Here is a 21,620-nt window from a genome sequence, read left to right as displayed (position 1 = left end):
CGCATCCTTGAACGTCGTCGCCATCATCTTTAGCTAGCTAACATCTCACTTTAACCTTTAAGTGTGAGAGTTGGTCACTTATACTTGCTATTATGACATCTGTCACTTCAGGCTGTGGGTATTTTACTCTGCTAGAATGATATAATGCGAGTATTCAATAAATGTATGTCAGACATTACGCAGTAGTGTACAACCAGATACACTAGCCTTTGGTCTTGAGAAGTCACGTTAGCAAGGGCCAAGTTGCGAAGGGTCGCTAGCCTCGCATCGCGCCAGCCAACCAGCTCGGTGTCTCTCCAGGCCTGGGACAGACCCGTACAGATCCGAGGCAGTAGAGATAGGTGAGCTAAACGAGCGGAGTGGTTGAAACAACCCCAGGATCTCTTGAAGCAGATCGTCCCCGCCCAGACAGCGGCTCCTCCGCCCGCTCCTCTGCAGCGTCACTGACACCAGCTCATCCACGTACGTCTCCATTTGTTGTTTACAGTGACAGTGTTTTTGTATTGCGACGTGTTGGTTCTCATAACCCCTTATGGTCAACGGTACTGGTACTTATGGTCAGGCCTCTTACTCAAGCGCATCCATGTCATCGAGTACTAATCAGTGTACTCTAAACATGTCATGCTTCACTGAACACATTATTAGATTCAATAGGCGAAATTCTTGTAGTACTGTGTTGTCATTATCAAGCCGGTGTTGTGAGGTGAATGTTCGTTAGTGCTCTAGTTAGACAAGTGATTCACTTGTTGAATAGTGTTATTATAACTAAATGTTTTGTGCAGGCGGCTGTGCCTAAGGGGAAGTGAAGATGTCTGAGGGAGAGAACAAGCAGGCTCCTGTCCAGGAAGTGCGACAGGAGTCCGGCGCAGCTGTCGCTGCATCGACGGGTCAGGGGGTCTCATCAGTATCCCCCCCGGTGTCCATGGTAACACAGCCTCCGACAACGGCAGCCACAGAAGATGAGGAAGAAGAAAGTGAAGACGAGTCAGAGATCCTGGAAGAAAGTCCATGTGGTCGCTGGCAGAAACGAAAAGAAGAGGTATGCGGTGCGAAACGATTGTATGTGATGTGTGAATTTCATCAGCACATACAGTGACTGACCCCTGATCTGCTGTTCCTCAAAGGTGAATCAACGCAATGTTCCGGGGATTGATAATGCCTACTTGGCAATGGACACAGAGGAAGGAGTGGAGGTTGTTTGGAATGAGGTCATGTTCTCAGAAAGGAAAAACTTCAAACTGCAGGAGGTGAGTTAAGATCTTAGATGATATTTTAATGAAGCCTTTTTGTTTGGAGCGTCTTTTGAGCACCAGGATTACTGCTGCCAACACCATTGAATACGGCACCCAACACCTCTGTGATCATGCTAACTTTTTAGAGCAGGGTGTTTTCGGAATATAATGGCTGCTAATGTACGCGGCACTTAATGTACATATATATTGTATGTGTTACGTCCTTAAAAATAGTACTTAGCATTGTATAGTATCTTATCCTAGCTATCTTTGTTGTGTACAGGGAATGGGTCAACCTAGCGATTATTAGTGCTTGGCACATGGTTCTATGAACATCCTTACTATACCGACAGCCATATATTGTTTCTCTTTCTTCTGACAAATGTACTTAGTGTAAGTCGCTTTGGATAAAAGCGTCTGCTAAATGTTAATGTTAACGCTAATATGCCCGCAAATTGATGGTCTCTGAAGGGTTGCCGTGTGGCTGTGACATGTTTTCATTGTTGTTGTTTCACAATAGTTATGCAGACCTCTTGTCTTTCCGTTTCGCACAGGAAAAGGTTAAAGCAGTTTTCGACAACTTGATCCAACTGGAGCATTTGAACATTGTGAAGTTTCACAAGTACTGGGCCGATGTGAAGGAGAACAGAGCGAGGGTATGTTGGCATCTCACTATTCCTCTTTCTCCAATCCTTCTCTAATATGGAGGGTAGTGCTAAGAGTTGTTTTACTGTCTATGTTTGCAGGTTATCTTCATCACTGAATACATGTCCTCGGGAAGTCTAAAACAGTTTCTAAAAAAGACAAAGAAAAACCACAAGACGATGAACGAAAAGGTACGTAGGGTCATATTTAGTTTTCCAATCTGAGACAAACTGCCTCTGACTTACCCATGTTAGTGCTACAGATGTTCTTCATGCTGCATCAGAAATCCCCCCAAACCACCAAATTGTTGGTCCTGTCCCATTCCTCAATTATTTATAGCCATGCCTTATCCAATGTAATTGATTTTTCGAAGATAATGGAAGACCAGTTCTATCAGAAATTAGGGATGTGCATTTCTGGCAAAAATACTATTCAATATTCGCTGAGAAGTATTCGAATAATATTCGTAAATTGGTCAATCAAGAACCCCCCACGCACGCACCCACCTCGTATACACGCACACACAATGACACAGGGGGAAGCTTTTATGATTTGTTTGAAATCAATCTGTTTATTTCAACAACTGCACCATGATTCAACATCAAAATTATTTCAACGTGGGCTTAGGCAGATATGCCTACATGCGCCGAAAACAGATTGCTATTTATTTTACTGAACACAGCCTGCAAGACAGTGAACTAGACACAAAAAAAATAACATCACACGGTGTGTCTTTTTACAATTTATTTGTTACCAGCATTCGTAGTGTTGATCAGCAGAGAAATAGTCCACCAAAGACGTTGACATCGCTTAGCAATCGAGGACGCTGGGGTTGATAAGTTACCGGACTACTTCCGGAGTGATACGATAGAAAAAAATAAATCAACTTTCCTTGACAGCGGTCATTATGTACTTAGCAACGGTGAATTATCAAAAAATGATTCACCACCGGAAGTTGTGAAGGCCCATGCAAGTGAACAGAGCGTTCAACTGCATTGAGAAGAGCCGTGTAATAAATAACGATAGTCACATTCATTATTCGATATTCTACATGACTCCGACTATTTGACGATCGTTGCCCATCCCTATCAGAAATGTAATTTTTACAATTAATCTTGAAGATTCCCATTTTGTTCTCTTTGGTGCCACCTTTGGTGATAAGCAGTAATTCTTCCCAGATTTACAAACAGTCTCAAGTGCAAGGGCTTTAATAACCATTGTGTTGCTTCATTCTGGGTATTGACTTTATTTACATGAAAATCGACATGATTAAAAAATCTATTGCCTATTCTGTCTATCAGGCTTGGAAGCGCTGGTGCACACAGATACTCTCTGCTCTCAGGTCAGCACTGCAAACAACTGCATTTCATCCAACATGTGATATCCTGTTTTAGCTATATCAGTTAATATTAATTTTGAAGATATATTTTTGATAATAAAATGTTGGAAAGTGTTGATCATAGATGGACCAACCTCTGTGTCACGAGGTCCAAATATTTATATTAAAAAAGGGTGCTTGATTTTAATTACGCTATGTTTGCATTGTTGGTCCTCAGCTACCTGCATTTATGTGAGCCTCCCATCATCCACGGCAACCTGACCTGTGACACCATCTTCATCCAGCACAATGGCCTCATCAAGATCGGCTCAGGTGGGAACCAGAGGAGACTGTTAACATCCAGTCACACAATGTCTTTATATTATTTTACACTTTCATTAAAGAGTGAAACCCCATTCTAATTGAATGCTCTAAATTCATAGGATAATTTGGTGAAAGGACGGAGCATTTAATCCTCAACCAGCAGTTCACTGCTGGTTGAGGATTAAATCCATCTGTCGGTATAACCGACACTGTTCTTATGAGAAAATATTGCATATTCACGTCGTAATAAGGCAGCAAAGAAGGCTATGTTAATTTAATTTTGTTTATTCAAATATTTGTATCATAACACGATACGTTAAATTTTACATTTGACTGGTAATTTAATCTTATCGGTCAGTAAATGGCTTGCAGAAACCGTGGAGCACCATAAAACTGTGTCTCAATGTTGTATTTGAGGGAAAGATGATGTGTAGTCTGCCATCTAGTTGTCAGGAATGACTTAATGCTGCTTTAACTAACATGTGTATGGTCTTTATTTTGATCAATGCCTTTCTCCTGTTTGTTTGTTTTCCAGTGGCCCCAGACACCATTAACAACCATGTCAAAACGTGTCGGGAGGAGCAGAAGAGCTTGCATTTCTTCGCCCCAGAGTATGGAGGTGAGGTCGTGACGAGCTACTGAATGGTCTGAGATACTGCTCGGGGTATGGGGTGTGAGTCATGCGTCTGGTCAACATCCTTGACTCTTTGTCTCTGCCCTTAGCTGTGGCTGACGTCACCACCGCCGTGGACATCTATTCCTTTGGAATGTGCGCCTTGGAGGTAACGGCCACTTCACTATCTTCATATTGAAGACAGCCTTCCCCATGACTCTGAGCCACCTTGGCACCAATACTCATCATCATGCTCACACATTGTACTTTAGCGTGTGTCTTCTGGTTCTTCACAGAGCACTGGAGGTTGAAATGCATGGTGACCGTTTCCCTTGTTTTGTGCCTTACCTCAGATGGCCGTGCTGGAGATCCAGAGCAACGGAGAGTCCTCCTATGTCTCCCAGGAGGCCATCAACAGTGCCATCCTGTTCCTGGAGGATCCGCTGCAGAGGGTCAGCACACGCTGGCATCCCCATGAAATAGTCAAGGCTGTAACCACCCAACCAGCCACTGATATGTATTGTGGTTGTATTTGCATCTTTTAAGGAGTTCATCCAGAAGTGTCTGGAGGTGGACCCCAGCAAGCGGCCCACGGCCAAGGAGCTGCTGTTCCACCCCGCCCTGTTTGAGGTGCCCCTGCTGAAGCTGCTGGCCGCCCACTGCATCGTCAGCCTCCAGCGTGAGCACACACACACACACACACACACACACACACACACACACACACACACACACACACACACACACACACACACACACACACTCGGTCATACAGCAATGTATTTTTGACAAACATATATTGCAAACACAAATATTCTTTGTGTAAAAATTATGGATGGGGATCATTAATATTTATTTATCGATACCATTTTCGATACTCCTTAACGATCCGAGTCTTTATCGATACCACTATCGATACTTTTCTATTAATTGGTGGAAATACAAAGCGTTTTTAGTGATGAGGAAAATATTTAGGAAATAAATAATTGCATTTTAAATTAAATATGTAATTCTTAGTAAATATTGACATCAGTAGTTTTAGTTATATAAACTAAAATGATTAGAGCACTATACAACTGTATTAGTAATACAGAAACATGAGTAATACAGTATTACTCATGTTTCTCACCAAAAACTAAATTTACCGTTTCTTTATGTTACATTTGAACGCATCATGATAACCGTCGTTTTACTGAGCCAACCTCAACACATCATCACGCAGCACATCTGAAACTTTATTTACTTTTAAAGATAACTAGCTTGTTTGCTGCTGATTACAACACCTATTTCACAATTGGATTACTACTTTTAACTGACGGGACTAGCGACAATGTCTGTGTATGCGATTACTGCTCGTACTTTGAGTGGATGATTAAGACGGGTCTGTCTGTGGTGCGACAGGAGAAGGAGGAGACAGAGTCTTTTCAACTCGGAGACAGTCGAAGGTACTGCATTTGCTCTTTATTTGATGCACAATGCTAATGTGCTTGGCCATTGAGGTTGTGTTCCCCCCTTTACAATAAATTATTTTCACCCTTTTCGCCCGTTCAGCCATCCTCGTGAGCAAAGTTAACTGCCAGACTTCACTTGTTTTACTTGTAATACCTGTTTGCTTATAATTCCATTCAAAAACATTGGTGGACACGCTGCAGTGATTGGATTGATCTGATTTTAATGCCATGACGCAACTCGAGGGACACAACATTACGTTACAGGCCCTACGGGACAAAAAAATAAATAAATGAACGAAAGGACTCGATAGTGGTATCGATAAGCGCAAACGTTAATGATTTTTTGGTTTTGAAAAAAGTGGAACCGGGTCCTTGATAGAACCAGGTTTCGATCCCCATCCCTAGTAAAAATACCATGTAAGTTTTTATAAATGACTGCTCTTGTTATTAGATGTTGCACAGGAGATATTCTCCAATAAGATATGCATGATTTTTCTCTCCTCTTGGTACGTTCAGACATGATTCCAGAGAATGCTTTAGAGGAGATAACCAAGAACATGGATCCTAACCTGGTCATCGTGGAGATCAAGGAAGGGGTTCAGCTCAAGTAAGTCTGATAGTTATAGCCCAGTGAAAGTTATAGAAAATGACCTAAGGTGTTGGATCTCTTGAACACTGTCTTCTGAGCCATGTAGTAAGGAATATGTCACTTGAATGATGAACAGTGAATATAACTTCTTAAACGTGAACTGTACTACTCTCATGTTCTTTTGCCATGAACAGTTCAATTCAACCAACTAAGAGAAAGAAGACAAACAGCCTCGTCTTTGTATGGCTAGGCTAGCTTCATGGTACAATGACTGTGTGTTTGATTAAAGTGTGATTTCCTTCTCTTTGTTAGACTCTCCCAGTTCCCTGCGCTAGAACTGGACAAGTTCCTGGAAGACGTGAGGTAGGAAAACAACACAAATAATGCAAATGGTGTGGTTAGTTGGGTCGGTGTTACTGTAGTTCCACACTCTGTCAGGGCACCCCCACGTCCTGGGAAACCTGCACTTAAACTCATGGAAAATGTCCAAATTGATCCAATGTCCTGGAAATGCTAGAAAATGTAGAAGTTGCGCTACAAAACGGAACTCATTTTTGTGTGTGGGCTGTGTTAAGTCACCAACTCAAAGTTGTAGTTGTAGTAAAAAGTAATGAGCAGGCTTGCAATGCTCTTAGAGGAGAGCCTCTTATGGATGTAAGTGTACCTAATATATCATGTACACGAAATATCAGTCACTGAGGTGAACCACTACACCTCACTCAAGTCGGTTCACAGCTGTCTTTTATTAAAAAAGGAGAGAAGTTGTTCTCTCGTGCTTCTCCTATAATAGAGTTTAGGAGGGCTGCTTCCGAGTGAAACATGACCCCCGGGAGGTTTCAGTGTCTAATAAGAGTGGGATCCCTGCCCTGTTGGTGAAGATAATCCGTCACATGTTGGGTTCATGTGTGGGTTACCGTGTGATCATGTGAGCTGAGGACTACTAGCGTGGTGGGGGCCCCTTGACAGGCGCCCCAGGGCCACAGTGCTTAACCAGAGGGGGGTCTTTACAGGAATGGGATCTACCCCCTGACGGCGTTCGGCGTGCCTGGCTCCCAGCAGCCCCAGCAGGAGACTGTCAAGTCACCGGTGGTGCTCCCCTCGGTGAAGTCCCCCACGCCAGAACCCTCTGAGCTGGAGACCCGGAAGGTAAGGGAGCTGGAGCCTGACACAGGCCGGGAATGAGGATCTTTAGCATTGGAGGTTTGGCTTTAGCGTGTGTGTTAATTAACAATTATACTGCTTTGAAAGGGTGCTCGCAACCAGTGTGGCCAGATTGGGCAAGATTTCCCACCCAATCTGGCAACACTGGCTGCAGCTTCAAATCTGGCCCAATCTGGCAACACTGCTTCGCAACTGGCTTTACATCGGTAGACTAAAGCGTATTAGGCTGAAACCTCTGAGTCCATTTTCAATTTCCAAGGGGAGTTCTAAACGGATGCATACCAAAATGACAATGATGATGCAATTTCTCTACAACCGATCAGAGCAATGAAACGTGTGACGCATCACGGTGGCTCACTTAGGTCATGTTTCCAACCTGCCCCATGTTAGATTAACAGTGTTTGGTACGACCCGAGCCAGTTCTGCTGGACATCTGTTCAAGTTCATATGCAAGAGCAGATAAAACATGAGCCCGCAGATTCGTCTGGTTACCAGGCTAACTGGTGATATCTTCTTATTTGAATAGGCTAGAACGTGTATGACAATATTTTTGATAAGCAAGGCTGTTCGAATATAGTTTTAATGCATGTTTTCATGAATCATTAACCCCTCAGGTCCTGCAGATGCAGTGCAACATTGAGCCTGTTGACGAGGGCTCTAAACATCACGTGAGTCCCAAACATCCCACTCCTCCTCCTCACTTTATTATCGGAGAGGAGGCTTTGCTTCATGATCGTTTTGCTTGTGTGTGTGTGTGCGCGCGGTTGAGCGAGTGTTTGTGTGTCCTGAAGAAAAGTGAATCTCTCCTCCGTGTTTCTTTCAGCTCACGCTGCTGTTGAAGCTGGAGGATAAGCTGAACCGACACTTGAGCTGTGATTTGTTACCCAGTAAGTTTCCTCCACGTTCTCCACGGCGCTTATCTCCACTCCCATAGCGCTCGGTTGAGCAGGATCGATTGATTAAGACTGCTTTATGATTATATTAAGATATTATTCTTATTAACTCGTCTGCGCTTACCGGCTCAGTCCCGGTTGGATGTGAGCTTTATAGATCTTTAAACACTTTCACTTAGCTATTTGAGAGATTTTTGGTCTAAATGTGTAAAATAAATAAATAAATCATTAATGGTTCCATGAATTGAAAGGCTTAATGACCAGTCTTGTGCTCTATGGAGAAGCCGTGGGAGAAATCTGAATCATGTGCTTGTTCTTATGCAACCATCACCAGGGTTGAGAGTAGGCAGGAAAAATACATTGGAAATAGATAATCTTTTCAACAAAAAACTGAGTTTCGGTCAGCCGCGCTGCATTCAGGATGTGAAAAGCATCAGAATGTTCCTTCATATTGTCCTCAGAGATAAAGCGTTGTGCGTTTCCCTTGGATTCTCTGACCGATACACACAACCCATTCAGCAGGGGGTCGTATGTTAACCTGGTTTGGTTCAGTCTGCCGGCCTAAAGGTGTGAACCTAAGGACCGCTATACGCTTGGGTTGAGGCATGCTTTTTACTTCAGTATGTTTTTTGATATTACAACACAAACATACAGTTAGCCTCATAGCATATTGCCTCAGTCATACTTTGGCCAAATTATGATATCCAAGCTCACTGTACCTTCCTAACGCTGCCGATTCACTGTGCCTCATTGGCTGTAACCTAATCCAATCCGAGTGCTTTTTACATCCCATAATGTAATTATGAATGCCTCGAGGCATTTTTTACGCTTTTAATAAAAGATGAACCTTAAAATATGACTTGGGGAACTATGCAATGAGGCCAATGATATGCAATCCAGTCGGAATTGAGTAGTTAATGCACTGTCGCACCGTCACCTTTATCCTGTGTGTGTGTCTTTGTCCACTGGCTCAGATGAGAACGTCCAGGAGCTGACAGTGGAGCTGGTTCAGCTGGGCTTCATCAACGAGGTAGGCTGAGCGTGGTCCCTTCTGCCTTGTTACTCATGGTGGTGGTCATGACCACTCATCCCTGCTCTTATCTCCCTGCCTCAGGGGGATCAGCCGCGGCTGGCGCTGGTTCTGGAAGAGGCCTTCTCCAAGTTCTATGGCCGAAGCGGCTCGCTGAATCCGGTCACCGTCTCCTCATAGCACGACCCTCCCCCCCCCTCCTCTCCCCCCATACCTCCTCGTCTCCCTGAACCCGCCGCCCCTCGATCTGGTCTGGAGCCACGGGGACCCCCCCCTCCCAGGGAGGAGGGTCTGATCGGGGGGGTGTTGGGGGTTGTGTTTTTCAACTGCTGCCATGGCCTGCTTGCCTTCGCATCCTCGTCATTTCTTAGCCCTCCAGTGCCCGCCCATTCCCCCCAGTGTTGCTTCTTTACTCTGAACCAGCTGGGAGAGCCCGCAGAATGGCATTTCTACATTTAAGCTTGGTTCCCTCAAGTCTCTCTAAAGATCTAGAGAACAATGGAAACAAGTGGCTCCAACCTTCATATAAGTCAGTATTGAACTTTGTTTTTTGATAATGAGAAATGAGAAAATCCCCTCCCCCCCCCCCCCCAGGTTATATTGGTCTATGTGATTCCTGTGTGTGTGAGTGTCTGATAACCTCTTGTCTTCTGTCGATCATCCAGTCTCTGCCTTCAAAGGGCCTGAAGCTAACGATCTATTGTCTTTATTACTGTCAACTTCTCTGCCAACAAACACAATCCATCGTCTGTTTATTTGTTTCTTGCGCATCGTATTTCACTTCCAGCCCTTGAATAAGTGGTCTTTTGGTGAATATGGTTCTTTGGTTCTTTGATTATTTGAAAAATTGTTAAACCTCACCTGGCTTTGGTGTCCGGTGGGCTGTTATTATTTTAACTTGTCTATTACATTGCCTTTTCAGGATAAGGTTGAACAACATGATATGCTGGTGCCATGTGCGTGTGTGTGTGTCAGTGTGTGTGTATAGAAAATATGTACATATAAATAACCATGGGCCTGAAGCTGTGGCCTCTAAACCCTAAAGATGACCCAGTGATGATGGATCCAGTGTATATGAAACGGGGAACATTTCCATACCCTCTGTTTTTAGTCTGTAGCTCTACGAGGTGGTTAAAGACCTATGGTAAAACTTGAACGGTTTATAATCTTCAGCCATTCCAGAACGCTGTTATATCGTCCATCGTCTCTCTGAGGGTGGCCCTTCAACGGCTGATCCTTTGTCGAACGCCCTGTGGTCAAGCACTGGTCGATTTCAAAAACTGGTGACTTCTGGTAGAGCTCACTGTTTGTTCTGTCTGGGTCTTCACAGGGTCTGTCTATTCCATGAGATGCAGGCACCGGAGTGCATGGCATGCTAGAAACCATCTTGTATGCATTGTATGCTGGCTGCACGGCTGTAACTGTATGTCTGTTTCTGCACAATACCGCCCTCCTCTTTTTCAATTACTCCAATAAAAATATGCACCTTCGAAACGTGTGTGTTCGTTCTGCTTTGTCTGTGTGTTCAGCGTGTGAGTAATTTGATCACTCAGACGGAGAATTGGTTGTTTCCCTTCAGCATTTGGTACACTGCCATCCAAACGGTGATGTCCTTTCTGCTTCGGTGTCTTGTATCCAAAAGTCAATCAGGCCTTGTCTGCATTTTGACCAGCAGTCAAAAGGTTAGAACCAGGACAAACTTTAAGAAAACTTTATTTTTTCTCAAGTGTTTATTAGTAAAAAAAAAAAATACAGGACCATCATTGTTTCAATCGTCTGATCAAAATATTACGAAACTAGCCCTTGTACAATTAAAATGCTTTACATATCTTCCGTCACAATGTGTGCTCAAAGAAATTGCAATTGAGTAAGACATTTCATGCGGACAAACACATTGCCGTACAAAATTACAGTAAGTAATAAATTACATCAAAACTAAAAAATACTTTTATGAAATATAAAACACCCCTAGAAAGACAATCTAAACAGGAAAACCTACCCAAGTGGCAACATCCATGAAATGTTTTTGTATTTGTATTTTTTTTATCGTCAATACAGGGTATTTCCCATTTCTTTACATCTTGAGTAAGAAAGACTACAAAAACAGTACATAGCACTTCAATTCAAACACATTACTCTTTCACATTAAATTAGTTTGACTTCCCAGTATTAATATAATGTAATATAGGCACAATCATGAAATTTAGGAACAAATTTTCCCCACAATTTTGGTCACATTTGGTCACATGTTGTGTTAATTACACAACTACACTTTAATTTACTGAAAAATCGAAACTTTTGATGACAATGTTTCACACAATAGCAACTAATTAGCCCTCTATTGTTAATTTACTTTCTCCCATTCCTTCTCAAAGGATAGCCAATGCAGGGTTCCAACAGTTACCAAACATCCAAACATTACGATGTTAAACACTGGCTTAAGGCCAGAAATAAATTCAATACTGTCATCTCACAGTTTACATTTTTGTCTTTGAAGTGACACCCGCACCTTTAAAACATTAACCCGAGGGACCTCCGCTCTCACAGTGAAGCAGCAACAGCACCACCGCAGTCATCTGGCTCCGTTCATCAACCCCTTTAAATACCTACGTCCCCAGACCGCCTCAAACCTAAAATACTGGGAGGAATTATCCGGGAGGAAACTGATTTCAATGCTCATTATTTGTCAAGAAAGCGTGTGTAATAACATCATAGAAAACATTGTTAAAAGTCAGATGTAAACAAATACCATCAATGGTATTCAATGTATATTCTTTCACAAGCAATCGATTGGCAACGCCAGCATATCAATTTGTAAAACGGTCAGTGTTTTTTTGCTCTTTAAGGACGTTACAGATGTCATTTTAGCACCAGCAATGCAGCAAAAAAGCATTCAGACGCCCGTGTCTCGCTCACACCTCTGTGTGGCCTCTGGTACGGTAGAAAACATGGCTGTGAGTCATTGGTTCATCTCTCTGCGACCTCATGATCCGCCACAAAGTATCACACCGTTTTGTGTCGCGCGGCCCGGCCCAGAGTCCCACGTGGTTCTCACGACAACAACAACCTCCGCCCCCTGCCAACAGCGCCCGTCCTCCCCTCTACTTCTTCAGACACTGGTACATGAGCGCCCGGGGGTTGAGGCCGTAGCGGTCGGACCCCAGCAGCTTGGTGACGTAGTGGGGCATGGGGGCGCGCTCGCTCATGTACGACACGCTCGGGCTGACCGCCATCACCTCGGCGATCTTCTGCTTCATGGCACCAATCTCACGGTCCTGTCTCAGCACTTTACCTGCAGGGGGCGAGAGAGAGAGAGAGAGAGAGAGAGAGAGAGAGGGGAGAGAGAGAGAGGGAGAGAGAGAGGGAGAGAGAGAGAGAGAGAGAGAGAGAGAGAGAAAGAGAGAGAGAGAGAGAGAGAGAGAGAGAGCGAGAGAGAGGAGGGAGAGAGAGAGAGAGAAAGAGAGAGGGAGAGAGAGAGAGAGAGAGAGGTTGTAGTACTTAATAGAGAGGTTGTAGCTAATACCATGCAGAATGGATGGAGGAGTCAGGGTGTTTCTTCAGACCTTGTGCGATCTCCAGCTGCCGCCGGGCGTCCCCCAGGGCGGAGAACAGGTCCAGTTTAATGCGTGTCTCGGCGCTCAGGTTGTACTCAAGATGCTGAGCTTTGTCCTGCAGCGCTGAGAGCGTGGACAGCATGGCGGCCGTGTCGCGCTCCACGCAGCGGTACTTCTGTAAAGCCTTCAGAAACACAAACAAACCAAAGACAACGCATTAGAACATAAATATTCTGAATATTCTGACTGGTAAGATGAATAGATACGAAAAATACTAACAAGTAACACACACTTCAGCAGTGAGCAATCACATTAAGTTGTTGATGCTTTGGTTTCTTAAGCGTTGCGATATAGTTTACTTTACTTCTTTATATGAACATTTATTCATCAAGCTCAATCACGGAAATTATACAATGTTCATGCTGCACTTAGGAAACCAAGGCAACACATCAAAAATACTTCACATGGGGGGAGGGGGGGGTGTTATACGGCCATTCGAAAAACAATAAAAGCTGTGAGATGACTAAAGAACCTCACTGAAAGCTGGGCAGTGTTTTTTTTATGAACAACCAGGCTTCTGTTACGGCATGCTTGTATGCAGTGTTATCATCAAAACGAAACTGAATCGAAAACACAATACACAATACACAAATCCAATGAGAAAGATGCAAATGCAACAGTACACCATGTGGAGTCCCATATTAATGGAGGGATGACATGTGGATTTCAAGCCCAAATGAATCATATCAAAATCAATGCCCCCCCCCCCCCCCCGATTCCAAGTCCAGCTATCAAGCTCCCAGACCGTACACAAAAGAGAAATTACATTGACAAACGCAAAAACAACCACGCAAACAAAACAGAAAAGAAAATCGTTACAACCAAACCAGAACACGACAACCAAGAACTGGACCACGCCAAATCACACACAGTTTGATCGAAATAAAGGAGAGTTTTGAAAAAGGATACCTCAACATCACTCTCTAGATCTACCACGCGACCCTCTTTCACTTGATACTCCAGCTGTAGTTGTTTGTACTCTGTCTCTAACTCTTTAACCCTTTTCCTTAACATTTGGGTCTCAGAGTGTTCTTGCCTAGGGGCGGAGGGAGAATGGAAACACAGAGATACACATTTGAGGCCAACGAGAGAGAGAGAGAGAGAGAGAGAGAGAGAGAGAGAGATAGAGAGAGCTCTGATTACCCTGACTGTACAGGGCAGTTGGCATAGAAAAAAACATTGCATTATCTTATAATAATTATCTTATAATGTCTGCATTATATATTCACAATTTACATGTTATGAAAATGGCTGAGAGAAGCTGCAGTGAGAAGCGTTAGCAGTCTGTGTTAAAGATAAGCCCGTAATACGTTGCAGCGTCAAAGCACCAGCGTACACCCAGTGCCATGCATAAATTATTAATGTGGTACAAAATGAAAGCTAATTAGCTGTTTTAGTACTCAGAACAGATTTGTCTCCCCTGAGTGTTTGTTGTACCTGTTTGCTAAATTCCACGCTGAATTAGCCGCCTCTTCCATCTTCTGGGCCTGGAGCTCCACCATCTGTTTCTCAATGGAGGCTCTGGCTTCTCGCTCTGCCCTGATCTTCTTCTCCAGCGCTGCGCTTGTCTGCTTGTCCTTGTGTTTGGTCTTTGTCAAGCACAGAATCCTGAGGAAGAGTCGTGTCAAGACAAAAAGACGCTTTGAGGATGTGGATAGCGATGCATTGCACGTAACGGACACCAGGGGGAGCCAAACGCTGACCTGCTTTCCTCGATGGGTCATTTGTTTGATTACTCACTTGCTTTGGAGCAGTACGTTGGACTGCCTGAGCAAGGACACCTCTGGTCTGAGGCTCCTCTCGCTGTTGGTCAGGTTGCAGATATGGCTCTTCAGCTCCTGTTCTGTTTGTCTGCTGGCCTGCAGTTCCCCTTTCAGCCTCCTGAACTCTTGCTCAAGCCTTGGAAGGGTACAGCGATGGGAAGAGTGAAAGAGACAGCGAGAGGGGGCAGAGAGAGGGGGCAGAGAGAAGGGACAGAGAGACAGAGACAGAGAGAGAGAGAGAGAGAGAGAGAGAGAGAGAGAGAGAGACAGAGACAGAGACAGAGACAGAGACAGAGAGACAGAGAGAGTGGTTGGGGCGGAATTTATTTCCTCAGCACCATGAAACCCTTCCATGTTTCTGCCTATAAACTCAGACACCATAAGTCTGGAGGGTACTTATCGATCTGCTCCGTACTTATTGATCTGCTCAGCGTTGGGGTTTTGAGCGGCCCGCTCCGCCGGGTCCCCGCCGTGTCCCGCCGACGCCTTCGAGTGGAGCCTCTGCCTCTTGTCCGTCCTGGACGAGGTCGGGGGGGGCGGCGAGGGCGTGTTGGTGTTGCCCCTGCCGCGGGCCGCCTTCGGGGACCCGCTCTTGACGGGCACCGGAGCGGCCCGGCCCCCTTGCTCCTCCTGGGGTGGGGCCTCGGGGGCCGCGGCGGGCTCCGCAGACCCCGGGCCCCGGGGCGCGTCTCTGGCCTCGCCACCGCCGCCGCCAGTGGCGGTGGTCTTGGACGAGACGGAGGAGGAGGAGGAGGAGGAGGAGGAGGAGGAGGCGGGGGCCCAGCGGCTGGGGGGATCCACGGGTTTGACCTCCTGCGTCGGCTCCTTGTCGGACGCCCTGGTGTCCTCGCCGTGGAGCTGGAGGCAGTCCTCGCCGCCGGGCGCGTCCTCGGGGCCCGGGGCCCCGCCGTCCGGGCCCTGGTACTGACCCAGCTCTCTGGTTTTCCACTTTGAGGCTGAGGACACGGGGGACACACCGGTGAAAGGGGGTCAGATGGACATCATAGCACCGGCAGTGGTAGCTACAGATGTCATGTTATTTGATTTCAGAATCCATGCTGATTAATCAGCTTTAACGCTACTTTTGCTGACCTGATAAATACTCAAGAGTCAGAGGCACATTCCCAGTAGTTATTTCCACTTCCACAAATATGAGCACTGAAAGTCTGACCCCAAACATAACAATAACCCCTCGCCAATCATAAGAGATCACCAAGCAAAGCTCCCTCTAGAGGTAAACACTGCCCGTTAGACCAACTGAGGCACTTGTGCGATGAACAACTGTTTACATTATCAAGCCAACAGGTAATGCAGGTCATTGCAGATAAACTAGCATTGTCCGGGGCAAGCTTTCTTATATCTGTTTAAGTAGCAGCCGCTACTGTTCACTGAGCTTCACACTAGAGTTTAAGTTATGTTTAAAGAAGCAAGTATGAAAAAATAACACACATCATCAGATTTCTGGTAGTTGGGAATTTCTCCTATAATCTCCTATGGTAATCTATTTGAGCTTCTTATCAGTTCAGCAGAATCACTTTCACTATTCTCCTCAACGAATCGCCATTTTCTGCACAGGACTTCAAGGTTCCATCCACGGCGGCTAGTGTTCTGGTTGTTGGTTGTTGGTGACCAAAAGGCATTTTAAGAGTGCCAAACGTGGGCTTAATTCTGGGGGTGGCATCTTGGCTAGGAGAGCATTTGGCAGCCATACAGACGTTTGAATCTAGGCCTAAGGCAGCGCGCTCTCCTCCAGCGAGACGCCGACCAGCTGTACATGTAAATAGCGGACAGTGGCGCTCACACTGCGTTGCACTCACCGCCGGCCCCGTCTGGGGCGGTCTTGGGGGACAGCTGCAGGCCCTGGGGGAGGGAATGCTGGAGGAGGTGCATGTGGAAGTGGTTGTCGCTCTGCACGGCCTTCTGCGTGCGCAGCTTGAAGATGTTGGTGAAGTAGCAAGTGGCGTCGAAGCCCAGATACACGACGGGGTAGCCGATGCTGAGCGCGGAACGCGGGAGGGAGAGACGGAGAGATACGGTTAGAGAGAGGCACTGCTGTGAAATGAACGTTTCACACTCTGAGACTCAGGGGCAAATCCCTTTCTCTTTCTCATTAAATTGATTGTGTGTGGAAAAAAACTACACCGATATCAAGATCCATCAGAATAATGCACACCTGTTCGGATGATCCATTACGAATGGCTATATATTTTATATTTTTATATCAGATTGGTGGTAGTGGGGTGTGCAATTTAAACCAATACGTAAGTATGATGCACATTGCAGAAATCATGCTAATATTATTCCATTCTGGAAGGCAAGAGGTCTGCTGTTTTTAATGATCATATGTGATCCACAAATAAAGACATTCAGGCCATTGTTGACGCAATGTTCATCGACAGCAACAACATACCAGTGTGCAGCAAACAAATGAGACAGGTTAGCACTGGAGATTTTGAGGTCCTTGAGTCGAAGTGAAGCCTCTGTGTACACCAGGAGGATCCACAGGGACACTGTGGAAATACAGATGCCCTTCTCTGCAAGGGGAACAATATATGAAACATCAATGTACACCTACTGTATGTAAGAGGGGATACCATGTAACCTGTAATATCTTCCCGAGTGTATGGCACTTCATTAAGATTACGATGGCAAACCAAAACATCTGAATTGTTTGGAAGTGAAAGAGGTATTAAATGACAATGAGTCATTTTGGAAAAAAATTAAAATATTAGCCTAGACCAGTGGTATTCACTATTTTTTTCAGGAGAGCCGCACTGTCAACAGGAGAGCCATTTTTACCGCAAAGTATCAAAAGCTATAAATCCAGTCATAAATAAGTATGCCTGCTTAATAATATGTCCTCCCTGAAGCAGTGTTTCCCACAGAATTTAGTGAAACTGTGGAGGGAACCCGGTCCTTAGCGGGGTCCGGGGGCATGCTCCCCCGGAAGAAAATTTGGTACCTTTTAACCTGGAATGCATCAATCTGGTGCACTTTGAGAGGAAAATTAAGACTTGTGTGACTGTGTGCTATTTTCTGGAATAATGTGGAGACACTGGGTCACATAACATGGAAGCTATTGAAGAATAAGTTAATAAGAATAAGTCCATCCAAAGAGCACATTCTCTCTTGTTATGCAGGAAAACCGCCAATCTGGCAACCCCGCTGTCAGCGTAGAGCCGAGCAAGTTTAAAAATATTTTCTAGACAAGGCTATATTTCCACCTTTTAATGCCGCTTTTGATTTATTTTTTTAAATAATTGTTTGTATTGTTTTTTTAAATATCTGTATTCATTGCATGATCATATCACTGTATATTTTTACCGCCATGCGAGCCGCAAATAGAGGCTTAGCGAGCCGCATGTGGCTTGCGTGCCGCGCAATGAGTAATGCTGGCCTAGACTAGTAGTCGAGAGTCAAGACTACTTTGCTAATATTTGCTGAGAATGTGCTAACTTCTTAAATGCACACCTAGAGGGTGGGGAGTCAGCCTTGGGAGACAATCCAAATTAGTTTGCGCTTGGCCAACATATCAGTCTGGCCTAGGGGCATTGGGCGGAAATGTATTTATCAAATAACGGCAGCCAATCAGATGACCTATCTAAACGCTCTCGATCTCTTTGCTCTTTCCAAATCCTTTTAACATTTATATTCATTCTATTTGAGAAAATCTATTTTCATTGCTGCGTAGATTGCCTCACTTTCCCTGGACGCCATTTATTTGATTCTGGCAGGCTGCAAGGCGCTGATTGGTCCTAACAACGTTTTTTTTTTAAGAGGCTCTCAAAGGGCTTGAGGACACACTGAACTGAAGAGAGAAACTGAATGTGAACTCAGGAGATCAGGATTTGTCTCACAAGGCAAGGCCTAATGATGCTCTCATGATTTGGCATTAAAAAATGTGTGTGTGTATCTTGGTTTGAGCGATCTGGTTCACCATCAGAGCAGTTTAGGGACAGATATCTCCACATTGTTGGTGATAAGTAAAAGCATATTTAAAGAAAGCAAAAATAAATTGGTCGTACAACATAACACTATGTATTGTAATACTTATTGCAATGCTTTAAGCTAAACTAACACCAAGTAGAGTTACAGTCTATACATATTTTAGCTCACTATAAATGGTCAAATTAGAATAACAAATACGATGAGTATATATAATATAATACGAATATCATGTAATACTAAATAAAAGTAATTCATAGATAAATAAAATTGTATTAATTTGCTGTAATTTGCTGTATATATGCTGTAAGATAATATTTATAACATAAATGTCACTCACCTGTGTGCCAAATGTAGTTAAACAACACATAAGTACTGGCCACAAAAAACAGCCAGTGCAGGGGGACAAAAATTAAACAAAAGATATCCAAAGTGAACGCAGCACAGACAAACACCACACAGATGACCTGGGAACAGAGAGGAACGTCCACGTTAGTTCAACCTGTCTGATTCACACCTGCTGACATACAAACTCATCCTCAACATGAATGTATGACAACAAAGGCAGGGTCTCACCAGCCCGTAGCAGTGGAAGGTGGTGTACACGCTCCCGAAAAACATCCAGCAAGGCCAAAGGTATTCCAGTCTGAACTCCAGTGCAAAGTCGGCCAGCAGCACCAGAGACCACACCATCATGCACTTCAGGAAGGTGTAAGCGCTGGGGGATTCAGATAGAGAACGTGTGTGTGATTATTAAGTCAAACTCATCATTCAACGGTTGAGGTTGTACACCATATATTTATTGTAGCTTTTAGTAAAGACCTAACCAGGGGTTGCAAGTTTGTCTTGCCTAGAAATCTGAATGCATGGCATCTATTTTATATTTTATATGAAACAATGTACAATGTTTTTGTCACTGCTCAATACACTTCTAAACTAAACATATGTCTCTTATCCATAACAATTGTAACTACATTAATAACAATCTCAGAAGCAAACAAAGACAGCAGCCAGACAAGCCAACACAAGCCAGTCACACTAACGGTGTTACACGTGGTCGTTCAGGACATTTGGTATTCATCGCTCACTCGCACTACCCTACGTATAAATGGAAGTGAATATGTGTATGCCTACAGTGTGTTTCCACGTTGAAAAGCAAGGAGAGAATGGCTATTTGTTAATTACACACGCATTGTGTCCACCACTGCATGCCAAACAGGAGCCGGGGTTTTCTCCTTTGTTCTGGGCTCGTCTATAGGCTGCTATCGCCGCGGAGCCGCCTCTTTGTTTGGTTACCATGGCAATAATTCATCTCAGAGCGCAAGAAAGGAAGAGCCCATCACTTCGAGCCTTTAGTCAGAGGAAAGGGCGTCGAAATGTGTCTCCAGCCACATCTCTGTTTGTCTATCCCCTTTATCTCGTGGCCGACACCAGACAGCTCCATTGTAACAGAGCTGTGCTACTGGGATGTAACATTAATACAAACCTACAGGCATGGCTGATTAAGTCAAATGTAATTATTTAGGCAAATTATACCACAACAAAAGATCAAAATGTTGCATACTGAAATTGCATAAACCTGTTACAGATAAAAACGGGTAAAAAGCCTAACAGAGTGAAATGCTTTTAGTCTAGACTGGGTCTAGACGCTTTCTGTAACGCTGTAAAATAAATGTCATGGATGAAAAAACAGTGCATGAAGGCCTTGTTTTAGAACAACAATAGCAATAAGGGCAGACCACCTCTTAATACAAATAAAAAAATTATTATAGTCCTCAACAAAAATAACCAATAATAATGATGATGAAGATAACAGCCTAATTATCACTATTTGGCTATGTGTATTTACAATAACATTTGAGGTTGGGCACTTTATGTCTAGATCTTTACTCAAGTGTGGGGTGATGCTGGCCTGTTTTGATTGCAGATGACCAACACACCTACACAGCGATACCTCTCTGTAAACAATGTGCCATAATAAACTAACCAAGAGGCGCCCTACACTCGGCTATGGTGGATCATAATATTGTACATCAGGCCTGTGACAAACGCCTATTTATGATGCCGTTATCCTTCAATGCATGGGAAACACGATGTGGGTGGTTGAAAAACAACAACAGGACAAATCAAGTCTTGAGGTGAGACTACATGATGGGAAGATTACACAAAGACGGCACCACAACAAAAGCAATGGCACCCTGCGGTGCGTCACACACACAGCGCTACCTCTCAGACAGCTTCTCCGTCAATTTCATCTTCTTCATTTTCCTCAGCCTATTGGCATCCACATAACGTTTCTTCATCTTCTACTGTCAATTTCCTCCGCACTCTTACACCGCCGGAGCGCGGTTTTGAAGGATAGAAGAAAACCCCCTTATGGAGAAGATGTTCAGCCTGATGTCAGGGAACAAATAAAACCTCTTGATTTGACCATAGCGGACGCGTCTGCGCATGCGCCCGCCTCGGTGCACCTACACCCCTTCATCGCGCGATGGGAGCAATCCACAGTAGAAACAGGCCCGGCCCTTAGTGCATTACCTTTATAAGGGATAACGCACAACAATCACAGCCAATTGTTCCGAAAATATAAATGGTGCATACATTAACATAGGACTACCCTAGAAACCTATTAATAGGTCGAATCCTGGCCTATGCTTTGGTTGAATGGGTTGATAGTACACCTAGTTGAACATACCTGACTGATTGATTCACTGGTGTTTGTTAGAACCTTCTCAAAACGGATATTCAGCTCCCTAAACTCATGCATGAGTTAACATGTGGACTATTTACAGTGTGTTTATTTTATATTATTCTGTGTATGGGTCTTACTTTGATATGTTAGTGATTTTTTTAAATAAAAAATTGTAAACATGTCTCAATTATATATGCATGCCTTCCAGTCTTTACTTTCAACAAAGGTCAAGAGAAATTAATACAGAGGTTGTTATTCGAGTTTTGGTAGTTCTAACTGAATGAATGGTCTACAACATTGGTAATATAAATACACAATTACCTATATTTTTACATATAGGATATACAGTC

General features: G+C 44.2%; 2 protein-coding genes across 3 annotated transcripts; one reads left to right on the top strand and one right to left on the bottom strand.

Moving 5' to 3' along the window:
- Positions 1 to 10,750, top strand: nrbp1 (nuclear receptor binding protein 1). Of its 2 annotated transcripts, none has more exons than XM_079753413.1 (18): positions 1 to 462; positions 783 to 1,039; positions 1,125 to 1,247; positions 1,787 to 1,888; positions 1,979 to 2,068; positions 3,179 to 3,219; positions 3,434 to 3,528; positions 4,055 to 4,138; positions 4,243 to 4,301; positions 4,486 to 4,584; positions 4,679 to 4,811; positions 6,100 to 6,190; positions 6,485 to 6,535; positions 7,183 to 7,318; positions 7,948 to 8,001; positions 8,157 to 8,220; positions 9,201 to 9,256; positions 9,341 to 10,750. In XM_079753413.1, exons 2-18 carry the CDS (start codon positions 809 to 811, stop codon positions 9,434 to 9,436), a joined length of 1,605 nt encoding a protein of 534 aa, XP_079609539.1. In that variant the 5' UTR covers positions 1 to 462; positions 783 to 808; the 3' UTR covers positions 9,437 to 10,750. The 2 variants fall into 2 exon arrangements, with proteins under 2 accessions (XP_079609539.1, XP_079609538.1); XM_079753412.1 differs by having other exon boundaries at positions 8,157 to 8,221; positions 9,196 to 9,256.
- A 1,607-nt stretch (positions 10,751 to 12,357) lies between these two features.
- LOC307088358 (macoilin-2) lies at positions 12,358 to 20,930 on the bottom strand (the record flags this gene model as incomplete). The annotated part of the gene is made up of 11 exons (XM_079754214.1): positions 20,805 to 20,930; positions 19,155 to 19,296; positions 18,919 to 19,045; positions 17,044 to 17,167; positions 16,451 to 16,629; positions 15,049 to 15,589; positions 14,611 to 14,769; positions 14,308 to 14,478; positions 13,780 to 13,906; positions 12,820 to 12,994; positions 12,358 to 12,548 (listed from the first exon to the last, which is right to left on the bottom strand). The coding sequence occupies exons 1-11, from the start codon at positions 20,879 to 20,881 to the stop codon at positions 12,358 to 12,360; spliced, it is 2,013 nt and encodes a 670-aa protein (XP_079610340.1). The 5' UTR covers positions 20,882 to 20,930.
- Between the last annotated feature and the right edge of the window lie 690 nt (positions 20,931 to 21,620).

Source organism: Pollachius pollachius, assembly GCF_949987615.1.
Source record: "Pollachius pollachius genome assembly, chromosome: 16".
Lineage (NCBI taxonomy): Eukaryota > Metazoa > Chordata > Actinopteri > Gadiformes > Gadidae > Pollachius > Pollachius pollachius.
Note: the sequence above shows the minus strand (reverse complement) of the source record. Positions and strands in the feature narration are given on the sequence as shown.